Source organism: Amblyomma mixtum, chromosome 8 (genome assembly GCF_055824585.1).
Source record: "Amblyomma mixtum isolate Tamu chromosome 8, ASM5582458v1, whole genome shotgun sequence".
NCBI classification, from domain to species: domain Eukaryota; kingdom Metazoa; phylum Arthropoda; class Arachnida; order Ixodida; family Ixodidae; genus Amblyomma; species Amblyomma mixtum.
Window position 1 is genome coordinate 138,806,100 of NC_143019.1, and position 14,907 is coordinate 138,821,006.

General features: G+C 45.3%; 1 protein-coding gene across 3 annotated transcripts in view; it reads right to left on the reverse strand.

The window, feature by feature from the left end:
* The window catches only part of LOC149334609 (prolyl hydroxylase EGLN3-like), an 81,758-nt gene that overhangs the window by 20,107 nt on the left and 46,744 nt on the right, over nt 1-14,907 (reverse strand). For all 3 annotated transcript variants that reach the window (XM_089555255.1, XM_089555253.1, XM_089555254.1), the window contains exons 4-6: nt 12,854-13,090; nt 2,315-2,434; nt 1,721-1,860 (exon numbers count right to left, since the gene is read on the reverse strand). In XM_089555255.1, the coding sequence (XP_089411381.1) occupies nt 1,721-1,860; nt 2,315-2,434; nt 12,854-13,090 (497 nt within the window). The remainder of the gene's footprint in view (nt 1-1,720; nt 1,861-2,314; nt 2,435-12,853; nt 13,091-14,907) is intronic.

The window sequence follows — 14,907 nt, forward strand, 5'->3', positions numbered from 1 at the left end:
TTCTTATTTCATGTACAACAAAAAGAAGAAACAAAGATACATCAAGGCAGGAATTACAGTGCACGTAGCAAAGATACAAGAAAGGCGAAAAATACAAGAATGCAAGATACAAAAATACAATACAAAAAATACAATGCAAGAATACAAGATACAAGAAAGGCAAAAAAGACTAGTTACAAGGCAAGGCATAGCTAGGAAATTTCAAAAACTCGCAAAAAATACATATAGAAATAAAAATCCCAGAAGTGTGGTAAGAAGTTTCAGAGCACATTGATTACGAGTGAGCGATATGGGCAGCATTTAATACACTTGGTAAAGTGTAGCGCAGCATCTGGCGACCGTAATTGGTTTGTGTATATGGTAACTGCCACTGATCTGTGCTCCTTGTGTTATAAGCAACGTGCCATAATTTCATTTCTGTAAGTTTCTTGAGATAAAAATCATTATTTTTCATCGAGGTCTGATAGCACTGATAGCAAGCACTGAATTATAAAGATTTGGTAATGAGATTAGGTTCAAGTTTTCAAAAATGGGCTTATTGTGGGCATCATAAGCAGCATTTGAAATTATGCGCACAGCTTTCTTTTGCAACCTGTGTATTTTAGCAAGGTTAGTAGCAGTTGTGGTGCCCCAGACTAGGTAACAATATCTTAAAGTTGAAAAAAAGAGGCTATGATAAAGCAATAATTTTATGTTTGGGGGCAAAAGAAATCGCAGGCGCGATAACATCCCAACACTATGAGATAATTTAGAGCAGGTCGTTTGAACGTGATCGTCCCACGTCATGTTCTCTTGGAAAAGAACACAGAGACTTTTTACAACGGGCACCACTTCTATGTTAGATCCAGCTAGGCTAAGATTGAAGCTTGCGTTCATCGGCTTGTTTTTGGGGCGGAATAAGACTGCTTTATTTTAGAGACGTTTATAAGTAATGAGTTTACCATGCTCCAGTCCGCTAACAGCGTAAGTACATCATTGGCTTTAGATTCGATCGCAGTCAAACTAGGCCCTGGAAAGAACAAACTGGTGTCATCGGCATATATGATGAATTTAGTGTCGTCGTTAATGTTAACAATGTCATTTACATAGATATTGAATAGCAATGGCCCGAGAGTACTGCCTTGTGGGACGCCATTCCCGAGACCAGAAAAATTAGATGTGTGCCCGTGTATTTGTACTAGCCGCTGTCGATTATTTAAGTAACCATGCAAAAGTTTCAAGAATGTTCTGCGAAATCCGTAGTGTTCTAACTTAGTTGTGAGAGTAGTATGATTAATTCGGTCAAAAGCCTTTGAGAAATCCACAAATATTCCTAGCACGTAATATTCATGTTCGAAAGAGTCCAGGATAATTTCTTTTTGTTTTAGTAATGCTGTCTCGGTTGAACGGTGTTTAGTCAATCCAAACTGCAAGGGTGTTAGCAAGATGTGTTTTGCCAGAAAACGGTTTATTCTATGGTTGAAAAACAGCGCACAAAAGACTAGAGACAAGAGTAAAGGCGACGACAGGACAAGCGCTGTCCTGTCGTCGCCTTTACTCTTGTGTCTAGTCTTTTGTGCGCTGTTTTTCAACCATGAACCTATACCAACTCGCCCAACTTAACGTTCTACTAAGATTTATTCTATCGTGCATCAATTTTTCAATTCCCTTAGAAAGGACCGGTAGGATCGATATCGGCCTGTGGATCGATATCGATATAGGGAGGTCCCCCCCCCCTCACCTGACGGAGTAGGCGGGCAGCACCTCGTGGGGGTTCCGCCGGTCCGACCAGAAGAAGAGCATGCGGTCGAAGAGGGGCTCGATGTTGGCCACGTGGGTGGACTGGCCCTCCGGGAACATGCGCAGCAGGCCACCCTGGGTCTGCACCAGTGCACCCACAGGGTGTCCTCAGGGACGCCCCCAAGATGGGGCTCCACACATTACAGGGCATACAACGCGCCTGACAGGAGCGCCAGTGCTGCTAGCTATATGCATGTGGCAATATATCTATGTGCGTGGGGGGAAAGAGTGGGTGTGCTCTTTTAGCTTTTTTTTCTCCCTTTTTTCCCTGGTCCAGATATAACAATAACTGGTCATAACGACTGGATTTTCCAGTTTTTTTTTCTCTCATAGCGTTATAAGTGAATTGCATAGTATATTAGTTTACAATATAACATATTAGTACACAATATAACATGGTTGGTGAAAGAAAAAAAATGTGCCACACGTTGCATGTGCTACTAGTGCAAGTTTGGTGTGACTCCGATCAACAACGCCACAGCCCTCATTCTCTGCAAATAAGCAGCGTCGCAAATACTTGAGGAGAACACCATACCTTGACGTCCCAGTCTTTGTTGAGATAGTAAATGCTGGTGATAACGCGGCCATCTTGGTTGGGATTGTCCACATGCTTGACGTAGCGTGTTCCACAGCCCGGGTAGCACGCTATCATTGCCTGCAAAAATGAACAGAAATCAGGGCAAGTAGGGCTCAGTCTGACACAAAACACTTCCAAAAAGTTAGCAAGCAGGGATGACACATTTTACCCTCCCCACTGAAGAATACAGTCAATTGCAATGTTCTGAAAAGTACTATGATACGTTGGAACATCGCTTTTCAGAATGTTATAATAATCGACTAATCCCAAAAGTGAGTACTACACTGTAAAGAAATGAGAAATTACTCATTAGCATCTACCCAAGTGCTGTCACTCGACTAAAAAAGAAAGCTGTACAGCTTTCTAGGCTGTGTTATAGAAAGCACCATGGACAAACCTGAACTACAGAGCTTCTTGCATTTCTTTCAGGCCGCACATCAAGACAACAGTGCTTTCTGCAATGTTCAGTTTGTACCAAAACCGTATACACTGCTAAAAATGCAGCTATGAACAGCATATGCACAACTGCACTTTAAGCAGTCGTGGCCTAGTGGTTTGAGCGCCCGTCTCGGCTGCGGGAGGTGGGTGGTTCGAAACCAACCCACCGCCGGGCACCCACCGGTCAAAAGGGTACACGTCCCCCGGCCTGGCGCTCGGCTTCCTTTAGGGGTGTACGTTTGGGAGAAGTGCAGGTTAGAACGTTTTCCATACAGTGAATTGTCATTTCTGTCCTTTCTGCCCAAACTGCTGCCAACGCCGTTGCTTGTGTGCACTGTTTTGTTGCATTTGAGATGGGTGAATCTACTGAACTTAGGAAGGAAATGCGCGAATTTCAAGCAAAACTTGAACGGGATCTAAGAAAAGAGCTGAGGGAAGTAAAAGCAAGTCTCGAATTTTTCAATAAAGAATTCGAGGACAGCAAGCAAGAACGTGATGAGCTCGCAAAAGTAAACAAAGAGCTCCAAGCGGCTAATGAAAAGCTATTAGAAGAATGCGAAGCGCTCAAAACGCAAGTTGTACAGCTCGAGGATCGAGTGACTTTCTCGGAGCAGTATTCAAGGAATCGGAACCTTGAGATTAAAGGGATACCTTTCTCTGAAGATGAAAACCTTCCTGATGCTCTTGATAAAATAGGGGAGGTTTTAAAGGAGCCTATTGCGAAAGGTGACATTGAAATTTGTCATCGCGTCCCTGCAAAAAACCCCCACACTGTACCGAATATCGTTGTGCAGTTCAAAAGCCGTCCCAAGCGAGACGCTGTGCTCCAAAAAGCACGTAAAATGCGCTTGTCAACTGAGGACCTGGGTTTTTCACCGAGCTCGCCCCTTTTCATCAACGAGCATCTTTGTCCAGCACTAAAGCGAGTACTTGGCATGGCTATTGAACAAAAGAAAACAAAAGGGTGGAAATTTGTCTGGACAAGCAATGGTAGGGTTCTTGCCAGGAAGGAAGAGTCGTCATCGATTCTGTACCTTCGCAATGCTCAGGACGTGGAAAAAATGGTTTAAGCGTCTTCACTTGCTTACATTTGGCATCTCGGCTGTAAAATGGCTGAGTCTCCGTTCGACATAAACACCACGTTTAATACATCGAGAAAAATTGGCTTGAGTTCCTTTCATCTGAACATTAGATCAGCAAGGCATAAAGAAGATGAGCTTACTATCCTTCTAAATGAATTTGTTTTTGACTTCGATGTAATAATGTTGACAGAAACGTGGTATTCAACGGATACAGAGGTTTACAGGCGTGATGGTTAACAACCTAGAATGTGAAATCATTCCTGAACTGTCTCTGTTGACTGAGGATTTTGAATGCCTATGCTTGAAATCGAGAAACTATATCTACTGCGTGATCTACCGACCACCAAACGGTCAATTCAATAATTTCATTTCCCATATTGAATTGCTATTCAACTACGTGAATGTAAATAATTTGGAATTATTACTTGCGGGTGATTTCAACATTGATGTGCTAAAATCTTGCTCTGCGCAGGAGACCTTTCTTTTGACAGTAGAAGCAAATGGTCATGCTATCTTTACTAAAACTGCAACACGTGTTACAATGCACACAGAAACTTTGATAGACCTTTTTATCACCAACATTGATGCAAAAAATGTAATATCAGGAGTTATATGTAACGACATGAGCGACCACTTTCCCATATACCTTTTTGTTGAATGTGAAGATAAACGAACGCATGCGCAAACTTCGACGCCAGTAATTGTCCAGAACATCACCCCTGTAACCTTGGAATCTTTCTACTCGAGTCTTGTGAATGAAAACTGGGATGGTGTATTCCACTGTGACACTGCAGATGAGGCGTATGAAACATTCATATGCATTTTTAAGCGAATTTACTGTGAACAATTTAGAGAAATTATTTTAAAGCCACATCATAACAACCGAAAGCCCTGGATCAGCCGTGAATGTTTAAGACGAATAAAAAAGAAGGCTAGATTATATAAAAAGTTTGTCAAAACGAGGTCACTTCTAGATTTAAAAATATTTAAGCAATATAGAAATAAGCTGAATTCCTTCCTGAGAAATGAAAAGCGGCGTTTCCTGCAGCATGAGTTCCAACAGGAATCCTGTAAAGATAGTGCAGACGTATGGAAAAAACTAAACAAGTTGCTAAACAGAACCCAATCGTCGCCAGTTATCAAAGATCTCGTTTTTCAGGGCCGCCGCATACATGGTACAGAACTTGCCGAAGAATTTAACAAATTTTTTAAAGATGTTGTCAGCAGTTCTCAAAACCCTCAATCTCTGAGCAGCACAATTCCTAGGAATAGCCGCAGCATTTATTTTGATCCGACAGATGAACGCGAGGTATGCAATATATTCAACTCATTGAAAAATAGCAAATCACGCGATATTTATGGCATACAAATTATTCCAGTTAAATATGTGCTGAACGTAATCGCCCCCCTACTGACTTATATATATAATCTGTCGTTATCAACAGGTTGCTTTCCCAAATTAATGCAGATCTCCAGAGTAATTGTACTTTTCAAGAGTGGCGATAAAAACGATATGTCCAACTATCGACCGATTTCTATTCTGCCGATTTTTTCTAAGGGCCTAGAAAGAGTAATTCATAAAAGACTCATGAACTTCTGCAATAAACTTAACCTCATTAATCCGTCACAGCATGGTTTCCGCCCAAACAGGTCCACTGAAACAGCCTTACTAATGCAAAAAGAGATAATCCTCGAGGCACTTGAAAATAGGGAGATGTGCATAGGTGTTTTTGTGGATTTCTCGAAGGCTTTTGATCGCCTAAACCATCAAATACTACTCAAGAAGCTAGAAAAATATGGAATCCGTGGCACTGCAGCTTGTCTACTAAAGTCCTACCTACAGCATCGACATCAATGTGTAACAATAGATCAGCATGTTTCAACTCTTCAACCTATAACCACTGGAATTCCACAGGGAAGTATTTTAGGACCGCTACTGTTTATTGTATACATAAACGACATAACAAATATCAGTAACCTTCCAAAATATCTTCTGTATGCAGACGATACCAGTCTCTTATTTAGGGGCAATAACATTCCATTGCTCATTTCAAACACAAACAGTGTGTTAGAAAAGTTGAAATCATGGAGCGCAGCAAATTCCTTGATAATAAATAGTAAAAAAACAAAAGCGGTACTTTTTCATTACCGGCAGAGTGTCGTTACATCAGATCTTAGGCTAAAAATAGACAACTCTATTATAGAGGTGGTAGAAACAGTAAAAATGCTAGGAATTTTCTTTAACAAGAACATGAGCTGGGACCCTCACATTAGCTTCACTTTAACCAATTTATCAAAGTGCGTCGGAATGCTCGCGAAATTTCGCTCCTATCGATTCGATTAAATTAATAATATACAACACATTATTCATGTCGTATGTTAACTACTGTTTCCTTGTCTGGGGCTCTACTACTCAAACTAACCTGCACAAGGTGTACATGCTGCAAAAGACAGCAGTACGTCATATAGCAAATGTTGACTACCTCGCACATACCGAAGAACTGTTTAAGAGATTCAAAATCATACCCGTTCATAAGCTATACGAATTTTCCTTAGCCATAAGATATAAAAAATCCATTTCTCACTGTGACAACTTCTTGACAGCATTGTCATCCCTCGAAACAAACTCAACGCCATACTCGTTTCGAAAACATGAACGTTGGACCATTCCCTTTTGCCGTACAGAACACGGTCGACAGATGATGCGTCATGCAGTTCCAAGGTTACTAAACAAATTCATCTTTGAACGTTTTTCTCTTGAAACATCTAGTACACAAACTCTAAGAAATCATTTTTTGTAAGCCGCTGTATTCCCTTTGTGTGAAAAGTGTGACACGAATGACTTTTGCATCTATGTTAACGCCAATGTATTGCGTATTAATGAGCATGTACCAAGAGTTTATATCGATTGTTTTGAAATTCCTGTATTATATTCTGTTAGGTAGCGTGTGTGGATTTTGTACTTTTTTTTAAATTTTTTGCCCTTGCTGTACGCCATGTAGGGGGGCTCGGGCGCCCTCAAGCGAAAATCGTTCGCTTTTTGCCTGAGCCTGCCCACTTCATAATGATGTAAATAAAACTGACTTGACTTGACTTGAAGTAATGAAGTTGAGTGCAACCTTCCTCTACAATTTGAGCCCCTTATGCAGGCAGGACAACCACTCAGCCGCTCGACTGGCATGTCCCAAATCCTTTTCAGCTGATTTATAGCCAAGAAGAATAAGAACGGGGTAGAGCGCATATGGCAGGTTCTCTCAGATCATGAGTGGCAGCTTACCAACATCCCTCAAGAGAAAAGTATACAACAGCTGTATCTTAATCTTACCGGTTCTCACCTATGGGGCAGAAACGTGCAGGCTAACAAGGAGGGTTCAGCTTAAGTTAAGGACAACGCAGCGAGCCATGCAAAGAAAAATGAAAGGTGTAACGCTGAGAGAACGGAAGTGGGCGGAGTGGGTGAGGGAACAAATGCGGGTTAATGACATCCTAGTTGAAATCAAGAGGAAGAAGTGGGCTTGGGCAGGGCATGTAATGCGAAGGGAAGACAACTGCTGGTCCTTATGGGTAACGGAGTGGATTCCAAGAGGAGGCAAGCGTAGCAGGGGCCGGCAGAAAGTTAGGTGGGCAGATGAGATTAAGGAATTTGCGGGGATAGGGTGGCCGCAACTGGCAAAGGACCGGGTTAGTTGGAGAGACATGGGAGAGGCCTTTGCCCTGCAGTGGGCGTAGTCATGATGATGATGACAACGATGATGATGATGTAGCAGCAGCCAAGGGAGGCACTGACTACAGACTGACTGGGGGTGCTCATGCAAGCACAGCACTGCTATCATGCAAACTTCCTCAGCCCTCACATCTTCCAAAGGAAGCATTCAGTGTGAAGGAGCGAGATGTAGGGATTTCTCAAGTACCTACACATTTGAAGGCTGGCGCCAACATTAGTTACAAACAACTGTTGATCGGCCATCAAGAAGACATTGCCCCACACCTCGGGTCACAGGTTCAAGCACGCATACCAAAAGTGCTTTTGCATCGTCAGTTCATGCATCTGGCATGCGATACGTGTTCCCCACAGTGGCTGATCCCAACTCCCTAAACTTGGAAGAGCAAACATCCTGCTGGCACAGTACACAAGAAGAAGCAATGCAACACTGCAACTAGCCCGACTACGCACTGCCGTTGACTAAGCTTGGCTACGTTTCCATGACAATGAGCAAAAACAAGAAGTATCTAGGTGAAGGATGGCTGCCCCAAACCAATGCTGCGCAAGTCGCCAGCTGGGAACATCGATTCTCTGAAAAAGCAGCCAAAGTCACGTGTTCTCTGCTTTTTTCTTATCAAAACATGGCTTATGGTTGGCTGATTACAGGAAGTAATGGGTTGTTGTTGTTGTAGCAATAAATGCCTGTTAGTAACAGCCGGAGTGTCGTTCCTTTGTTCCCTCAGAGCAAGGCCCACCGTGGTTAGCGCATGCTCACTATCGTACGCGATCACGGGGTGGGGTCCGGCGGTTTAGAACGATATCAGCCATGGTTAAGCGGGCGAACGTATTTTATCCCCCTATTACAAACTCCACAATGTAAGCGCAAGGCCAGTAGTTGGAAAACAAATGGAGATCAAAAGCAATAAAACTGCCCTTTCGTGCCTTCCACATTCCTGTGTGGCCCAGCTGAGTAGTGTGGAAACCAGGCAAATCAAATAAGATTTTAGCATGACGTGCACTCTGAAAGTTACCAAAAGTTGCTCACTCGCTGTATACTGCTCACCTGCGAAAGCAACTGCCAACATTAGCGAGCCAGGTAAATGGCGCACGGCTCAAATTTTTATTGGCAGAAGCAATCCAAACACAAATGAATAACTTTTCCTTTAGCGACACGAAGCTCCAGACATCTTTGAGGGACATCTTTGAGGGCAACGGAGTGGATTCCAAGATAGGGCAAGCATAGCAGGGGGCGGCAGAAAGTTACGTGGGCGGATGATATCAAGAAGTTTGCGGGAATACAGTGGCCGCAACTGGCGAAGGACAGGGTTAATTGGGGAGACATGGGGGGAGAGGCCTTTGCTCTGCAGTGGGTGTAGTCAGGCTGATGATGATGATGACTGCTGCTGAACTGGGCCAATTAGTCGGTGCCACACGGCCAGAACAAAAAAAAATTGGAGGGAACACTTACGCTCTGCCTTTAGAGCATGGCGCGATAATGTAGTGGGTAAACTCCCATATACGTGGAACTGGTCATTCTCTACATTCACAGATCCCTGGGAGTCCTCATACCCCTACCGGTGCAATGATGCAGTGATTAAGCAATGAACCACTGCCCTGCGATGGCAGGTGTGGCACCGGTAGGACTTGTGCAACCCAGGTTGCTCTCCCCGAGCGATCAGTCATTAACTTAACTGCCACTTGCCACGGTGAGCAGTTTGCTGACTATCCGATGGGCAGGCTGTGATGGCGCCGCAAGGTCACGTGACTAAGGTGGCCCATCTGCCTCCTAGGTTGTTCACTGGGGGCCACCTGCCAGAGCCATGCTCGTGATTTTTCGCTCACAATGCGGACGTCGACAACGCCAACACCGGATTTTCTGGTGAGCAGGGCCTGTAATGCTACTGCGTCAAAACATATGAGCCACTCCGCCAGTGCTACTACTGGCGCGGCATGTACACCTTAATTCGTCACTATGTTCGCTTCTGCACTACCTGTCAGCAGCAGAAGTCAACTTCTCGATCCTTGACCGGCCCATTACAGCCCGGCTTGCCTTTTCGATTGTGTGGGCATCGACATGCATGGGCCGCTTCCTTACACGACTACCAGGAATCGATGGATTAGAGTCACCATAAACCACCTCACTTGGTATGCTGAGACCGCTGGCCCCCCTGTGGCTACTGCTCGTGACATTGCATTCTTCACCACTTCATCACTTCGACCTTCATCACGGCGCTCCTTGCGAACTTCTCAGTGAACGCGGACGCGCTTTCTTATCTCAGGTTGTTCATGAGCTCCTGCATGCATGCCCCACAATTCACTGCACCACTACTGCTTATCACCCTCAAACCAACAGCCTCACTGAATGATTTAGCCGGACTCTCCGGGACATGCTCAAAATGTGCATTTTCACCAACAGCTCTAATTGGGATCAGGTCCTTCCGTTCGTCACTTATGCATACAACACTGCATCTCAAGCAGCAATAGGCCTTTCCCTGTTCTTTCTTTTGTTCGGGCGCGAGACTTCCTGCCTTCTGGACATCATCCTCCCCCACTACCCCAACAGCTCGGACTACACCTCCCTTTCAGAAGTTACTTGACATGCCGAGCAGTAATGCTACCTGGCTCACTGCTTCACCACAGAACATCAAGGCCACCGCAAGCATGAATCCGATCAAGCCAATCCCGCTGTTCACTCCTCCGCTGGCTCATTGGTCTGGCTCTCTGTTCCGACTGCGCTCAAATTTTCTGCCCAGCACGTTGGGCCTCGCCGTATCCTGGGACGCACGTCATCCGTCAACTACATCGCTGAAGCGGTGACTCCTTCTTCGGACCACAGCCACCGTGGCCGTGACGTCATTCACAAGAGCTGCTTTACAACCCCATTGTCGTCTCCTTGTCTTCAGTCGCAAGGACGGCTCCCTCTTTCCGCCACGACAGTTGGAAAGAAGGAGTAATCATAAACCGACACCAATGACAACAAAGCTCTGGAAGCAGCCGGCTGATGCTCGTGCTGGAGAACTGCTCCTTGTAACCCAGTCTCTCACGTCACTGCTTCATCGATTACCTCCGCAAGAGTCTTAGTTGCCAGCGCTTCCCAGTTCCCCATAAAACACCCTCCAGACGGACTGAAGAAAGATGTCAAGTCCATCTGGTCACCCAAACCAGAGTTCTCCGATTATTCTGGTTGCAAAACTCTGCTTCAAAGCCTGGCTTTCGTGTGGCCACTCCGAAGAAGTCAACTGAGGGTGGTACAGTAAAAGCTCGTTAATTCGAACTTCATGGGACCGGGAAAAAAGTTCAAATTATCCGATACTCGAATTATCGAATGGCCACGAAAAAAATGGCAAGAACCATTTGCATTACGGTATATGTACCGTATTTACTCGTGCAGCGAACCTACTCGCATAATGATCTCACCCACTCCCGATATTTGCCTAAGAACTTGAAAAAAAAAAGAAAAAAAAGTGTCAGTCGTTAACACTTCCCTCTGTTTCGCACCGCCTACAACGAATTTCTTGGCGGTGCGCCAAGATGCTGCGCAGCGATAACATAGCGGCGCGTTTACCTTTCGACGCTATATCTCGAGCAAGGGGGGAAGCGAACATGGCAGAGTGCAGCGCTTGTCCGGTTGTGCAAGCCTCATTTTCAGTGCATTCGCCTCATCGTGCCACGGGCGATTGGGGCGGACGCCGTCTATTGCCACTCAGTCATTGGAACGTGCGATAGCAGCAGCAAACGCCTTTTGTAGCGAACAATGCTAAAAGCCGGCGTCATGATCACAGCTGACCGTGTGCTTCCGTTGGCGACTGATGGGTGGAAGGCTGGACAACACTCGCAAAGAAAAAAAAAAAGTTTTTCGCACGTAATTTGCAGTGCCCGTCCGAAGTCATAGCCTTTCATCGGCGTTGGCTGGGACTGCGCTAACAGTACTTATCAGTATTTCCGAATTAACAGGGCTCGAATTTACGAGTATTTAGTTGCGAGTTTCGAAGGTTGCACGGAAAAGAGGGTAGGCAGCTGCCAACCCCTACCCTCAGGTGCCACCAGCCGCCGCGCCAGTGATGGTGCCATTTAAGCTTCACCCACTCATCCACGGTTTTATCTGGTTCCATCTTCTGTCCCTGTTTAGGATGTGTCGAACTATGAGGAGGTGCTTTTTTTCTTTTTTTTGGCCACGTGCTGTATGCCAAGCCACCCAGACGCGTAGTTTGAATTATCCATAGCGGTACCGACTCGCTTTCAAATTAACAGGCTTTTTTATACACAGATCTCTATGGAGCTTGGCCGGACCAAGTAGTGTAGTTCAAATTATCTGAAAATTCGAATTATCAAGGTTCGAATTAACGAGCTTTCACTGTACCACCTGTAAGATGGTCTGTCAGCTATCGGTAGCATCCTGCAGCTTTAGTTCTCTACTACGTTCACACTCTGACCACAGTACAGCAGTTCATCTCAATGCCACAGTCAGTTAGAGACCCAGGCCAGGGCCAATCAGACTGCCTGTTTTAAATACTCCTCCTTTGTGGGACTCCCCATAGGGACTTCCACAACTTTAGACACCTTTAGTTGGGCAGTGAGGTTAGGTATGCAACGATCCTGCAGGTAATGGATGCACATGTGCAGAATGCTATGCACCGCGCCGCGTCTCACAGGCGTGCACAGGCTAATAAAAACCAGGGTGTGCGCATGCTACGAGAATGCTACAGGTTGTGTTGACAAGATGGCGGCTCGCCCACATCAGAACATACTCATGTCATCGCTGCATTCTTTGACACGACCACTGATGGCATTAGCTTTTACTCGCCACACTCTCACCCATGCATAGAGGTATAAGTGAAAATTGACCCCTGTTTTTCAGATAATTTGGTGATTTTCAAGCTCTTAAGCCTAACTAGATGCAGTGTAAATTTTCCTTGTAGCGACGACACCTGGCAAAGCATTTCTCCAGCCTTTTGACAGTTTTTACACTTTCTTCAACTGCATAGTTCTTCTTGAAACGAAAAAGGCTCGCAGTGCACCCACCCTTGTCATCAGTAATTGAAGGAAGTTTCTCAGCCCAGCATTAATGTGCTTCAACTTCTTGTCAGCAGATGGCACCACTGTGTACACACGCTCTTGAGGAACACTATGGCATGTCGAACTAAAAGTGTCGTGTATTTTAAAAATTCATTTCGAGTACCCTCAGGGCCTGAGGAATACTTCATCTACAGAGCACACAACACAGGGAAAGATGCGTACGCTCAACTAAAGAACAGATCTGGTGCCCCACCATACCTTGGTGCGCTGGTTGATCTGGTACTCGCGCAGCAGTCCCCCCCGGGCCGAGCGGCTGCACCGGCTGATGATGGAGTCCAGGGCACGCACCAGGAAGCCCACGGCAGGGCAGCCGGCCTCCGTGCCGTCCACCCAGATGATCTGGTCCCCACGGATAATGCGCCCCATGCCGCTGCCTCCCCGCTGGCTCACCAGCTGGCCCTCGTGGAACAGGCCACTGCTGTACAGGTTGCGCACCTGCATTACGACGCACCCCGCGCACAGCTGAATGCAATGCCCACTTCACTTCACTCTATTACGTTAAAGACCCCACTTTAGGGGCATTACATAAGGGGTATGAGTACAAATACAGATTGAATATGATTGCCTACATGACATTTATGAAGTGCATATTTAAATTGTTCACAAAACTTGATTGGCAGGTGATGGCATCAACGTCGTGGGGAAGGCCATTCCAGTCTTTAGCAGGGCAAAGAAAAAAGGATGCGGAAAAAGTGACTGTGCGGGCCCATTGGCATGACACTTGCAGTGGATGGCCGGTACGATGAGATATGCGAGCTGGCGGTGTGATGTAGGGTTGTTGGCCGAGGGAACTAAAAAAACTTATGGAACAGACTAGAAGAAGCAATGCGACGACAATGGGCAAGAGTTCATACACCTGATTGTCGTTTAAGTGACGATACACTGTTGTCGTACGAATAAGCAGAAGAGCTACTACTGGGGCTAGCTGGAAATACATACTTGAAGGAACTGGTGAGTGCTATAAAAACACGGAAAAGGGATGAACACACAGGACAAAGCGCTTTCTAATAACTGTTTAATCTCAGAAGAAAACATGACTATATACACACATTTGACGTCATATCATACACAGATGAGGGAGCAACGCAGGCACTTACAAGAATGAAGGAAAAAAAAATGAAGGAAAAAAAGGAAAAAAAATGAAGGAAAAAAGGAAAAAACCAGATAAGCAGTTGCTCCAGATAAGCAATGCGTCAGCTCGCCTTCAGTGATGTTAGGGGGAACTGAATTAACCTACCTCAAGAACAGTAACCTTCGGCTGTTGTAAGCGCGCGTAGTTTTTACCTGTTTTTTCCTTCATTCTTGTAAGCAAGTGTGTTCCTCCCTCTTCTGTGTATGATATGACGTCAAATGTGTGTATACAGTCATGTTCTCTTCGGAGATTAAACAGTTGTTAGAAAGCGCTTTGTCCTGTGTGTTCATCCCTTTTCCGTGTTTTTATAGCGCTCACCAGTTCCTTCAAGAATAGGCAGAATGTATGAACCTCGTGGTGCGATTTTGGACACATTCTAGTGAACTGATGAGATATGCTTGTTGCGGTCTCCAGATAGCAGATGCGTATTCTAGTTTTGGTTGGATGAGTGACTGGTAGGCGAGAAGTTTAATGCTTTGAGGGGCGTGCCGTAGATGATGTTTCAAAAAACCCAATGACCGGTTAGCTGATGCGACAATGTTCGCTACGTGAGAGCACCAGGAGAGACCCTGGCACAAGGTGACGGCTAGGTACTTGTATGAGTATATGGATTCTAGTGGAACATTAGCAACCGAGTAAGTGAACCCCCCAGAGCACATTTCTGGCCAACTCCGTTACGAGCCTGGCACGCCACTCTTTGCCAAAAACAAAATCTCCTTTTTCAGTACTCATCTCCACGCACATGCAAGTGCAAAACATGGCTTGATGGATATGTCCCAACAAACTTCCTGCATCCTCCTCATCCCCTGTATACTGGTTGATGCAGGGGATGCAGAGGTGCAGAGGATGCATACCTGTGCCACAGTGCCTGCATTATCCTCAGTACTCTCTCCTGTTCAAACAATGTTTGCCGTCATTTAACAACAAAATCTTGAATGAAACTAGTAAACGCAGAAGTGCCAAGTTGCAGTGCAGCTTGTATATCCGACATAAATTTCTTTCACCGCCAATCAATCCTGCACCTATTCGTTAAGCGAAACAAGGAACAAGGTGGCGTCAATCTGCCAGACTACTGAGTTTCCACGTGAACCAGCAAAGCAGGCCACGATCTCTTCCCTAG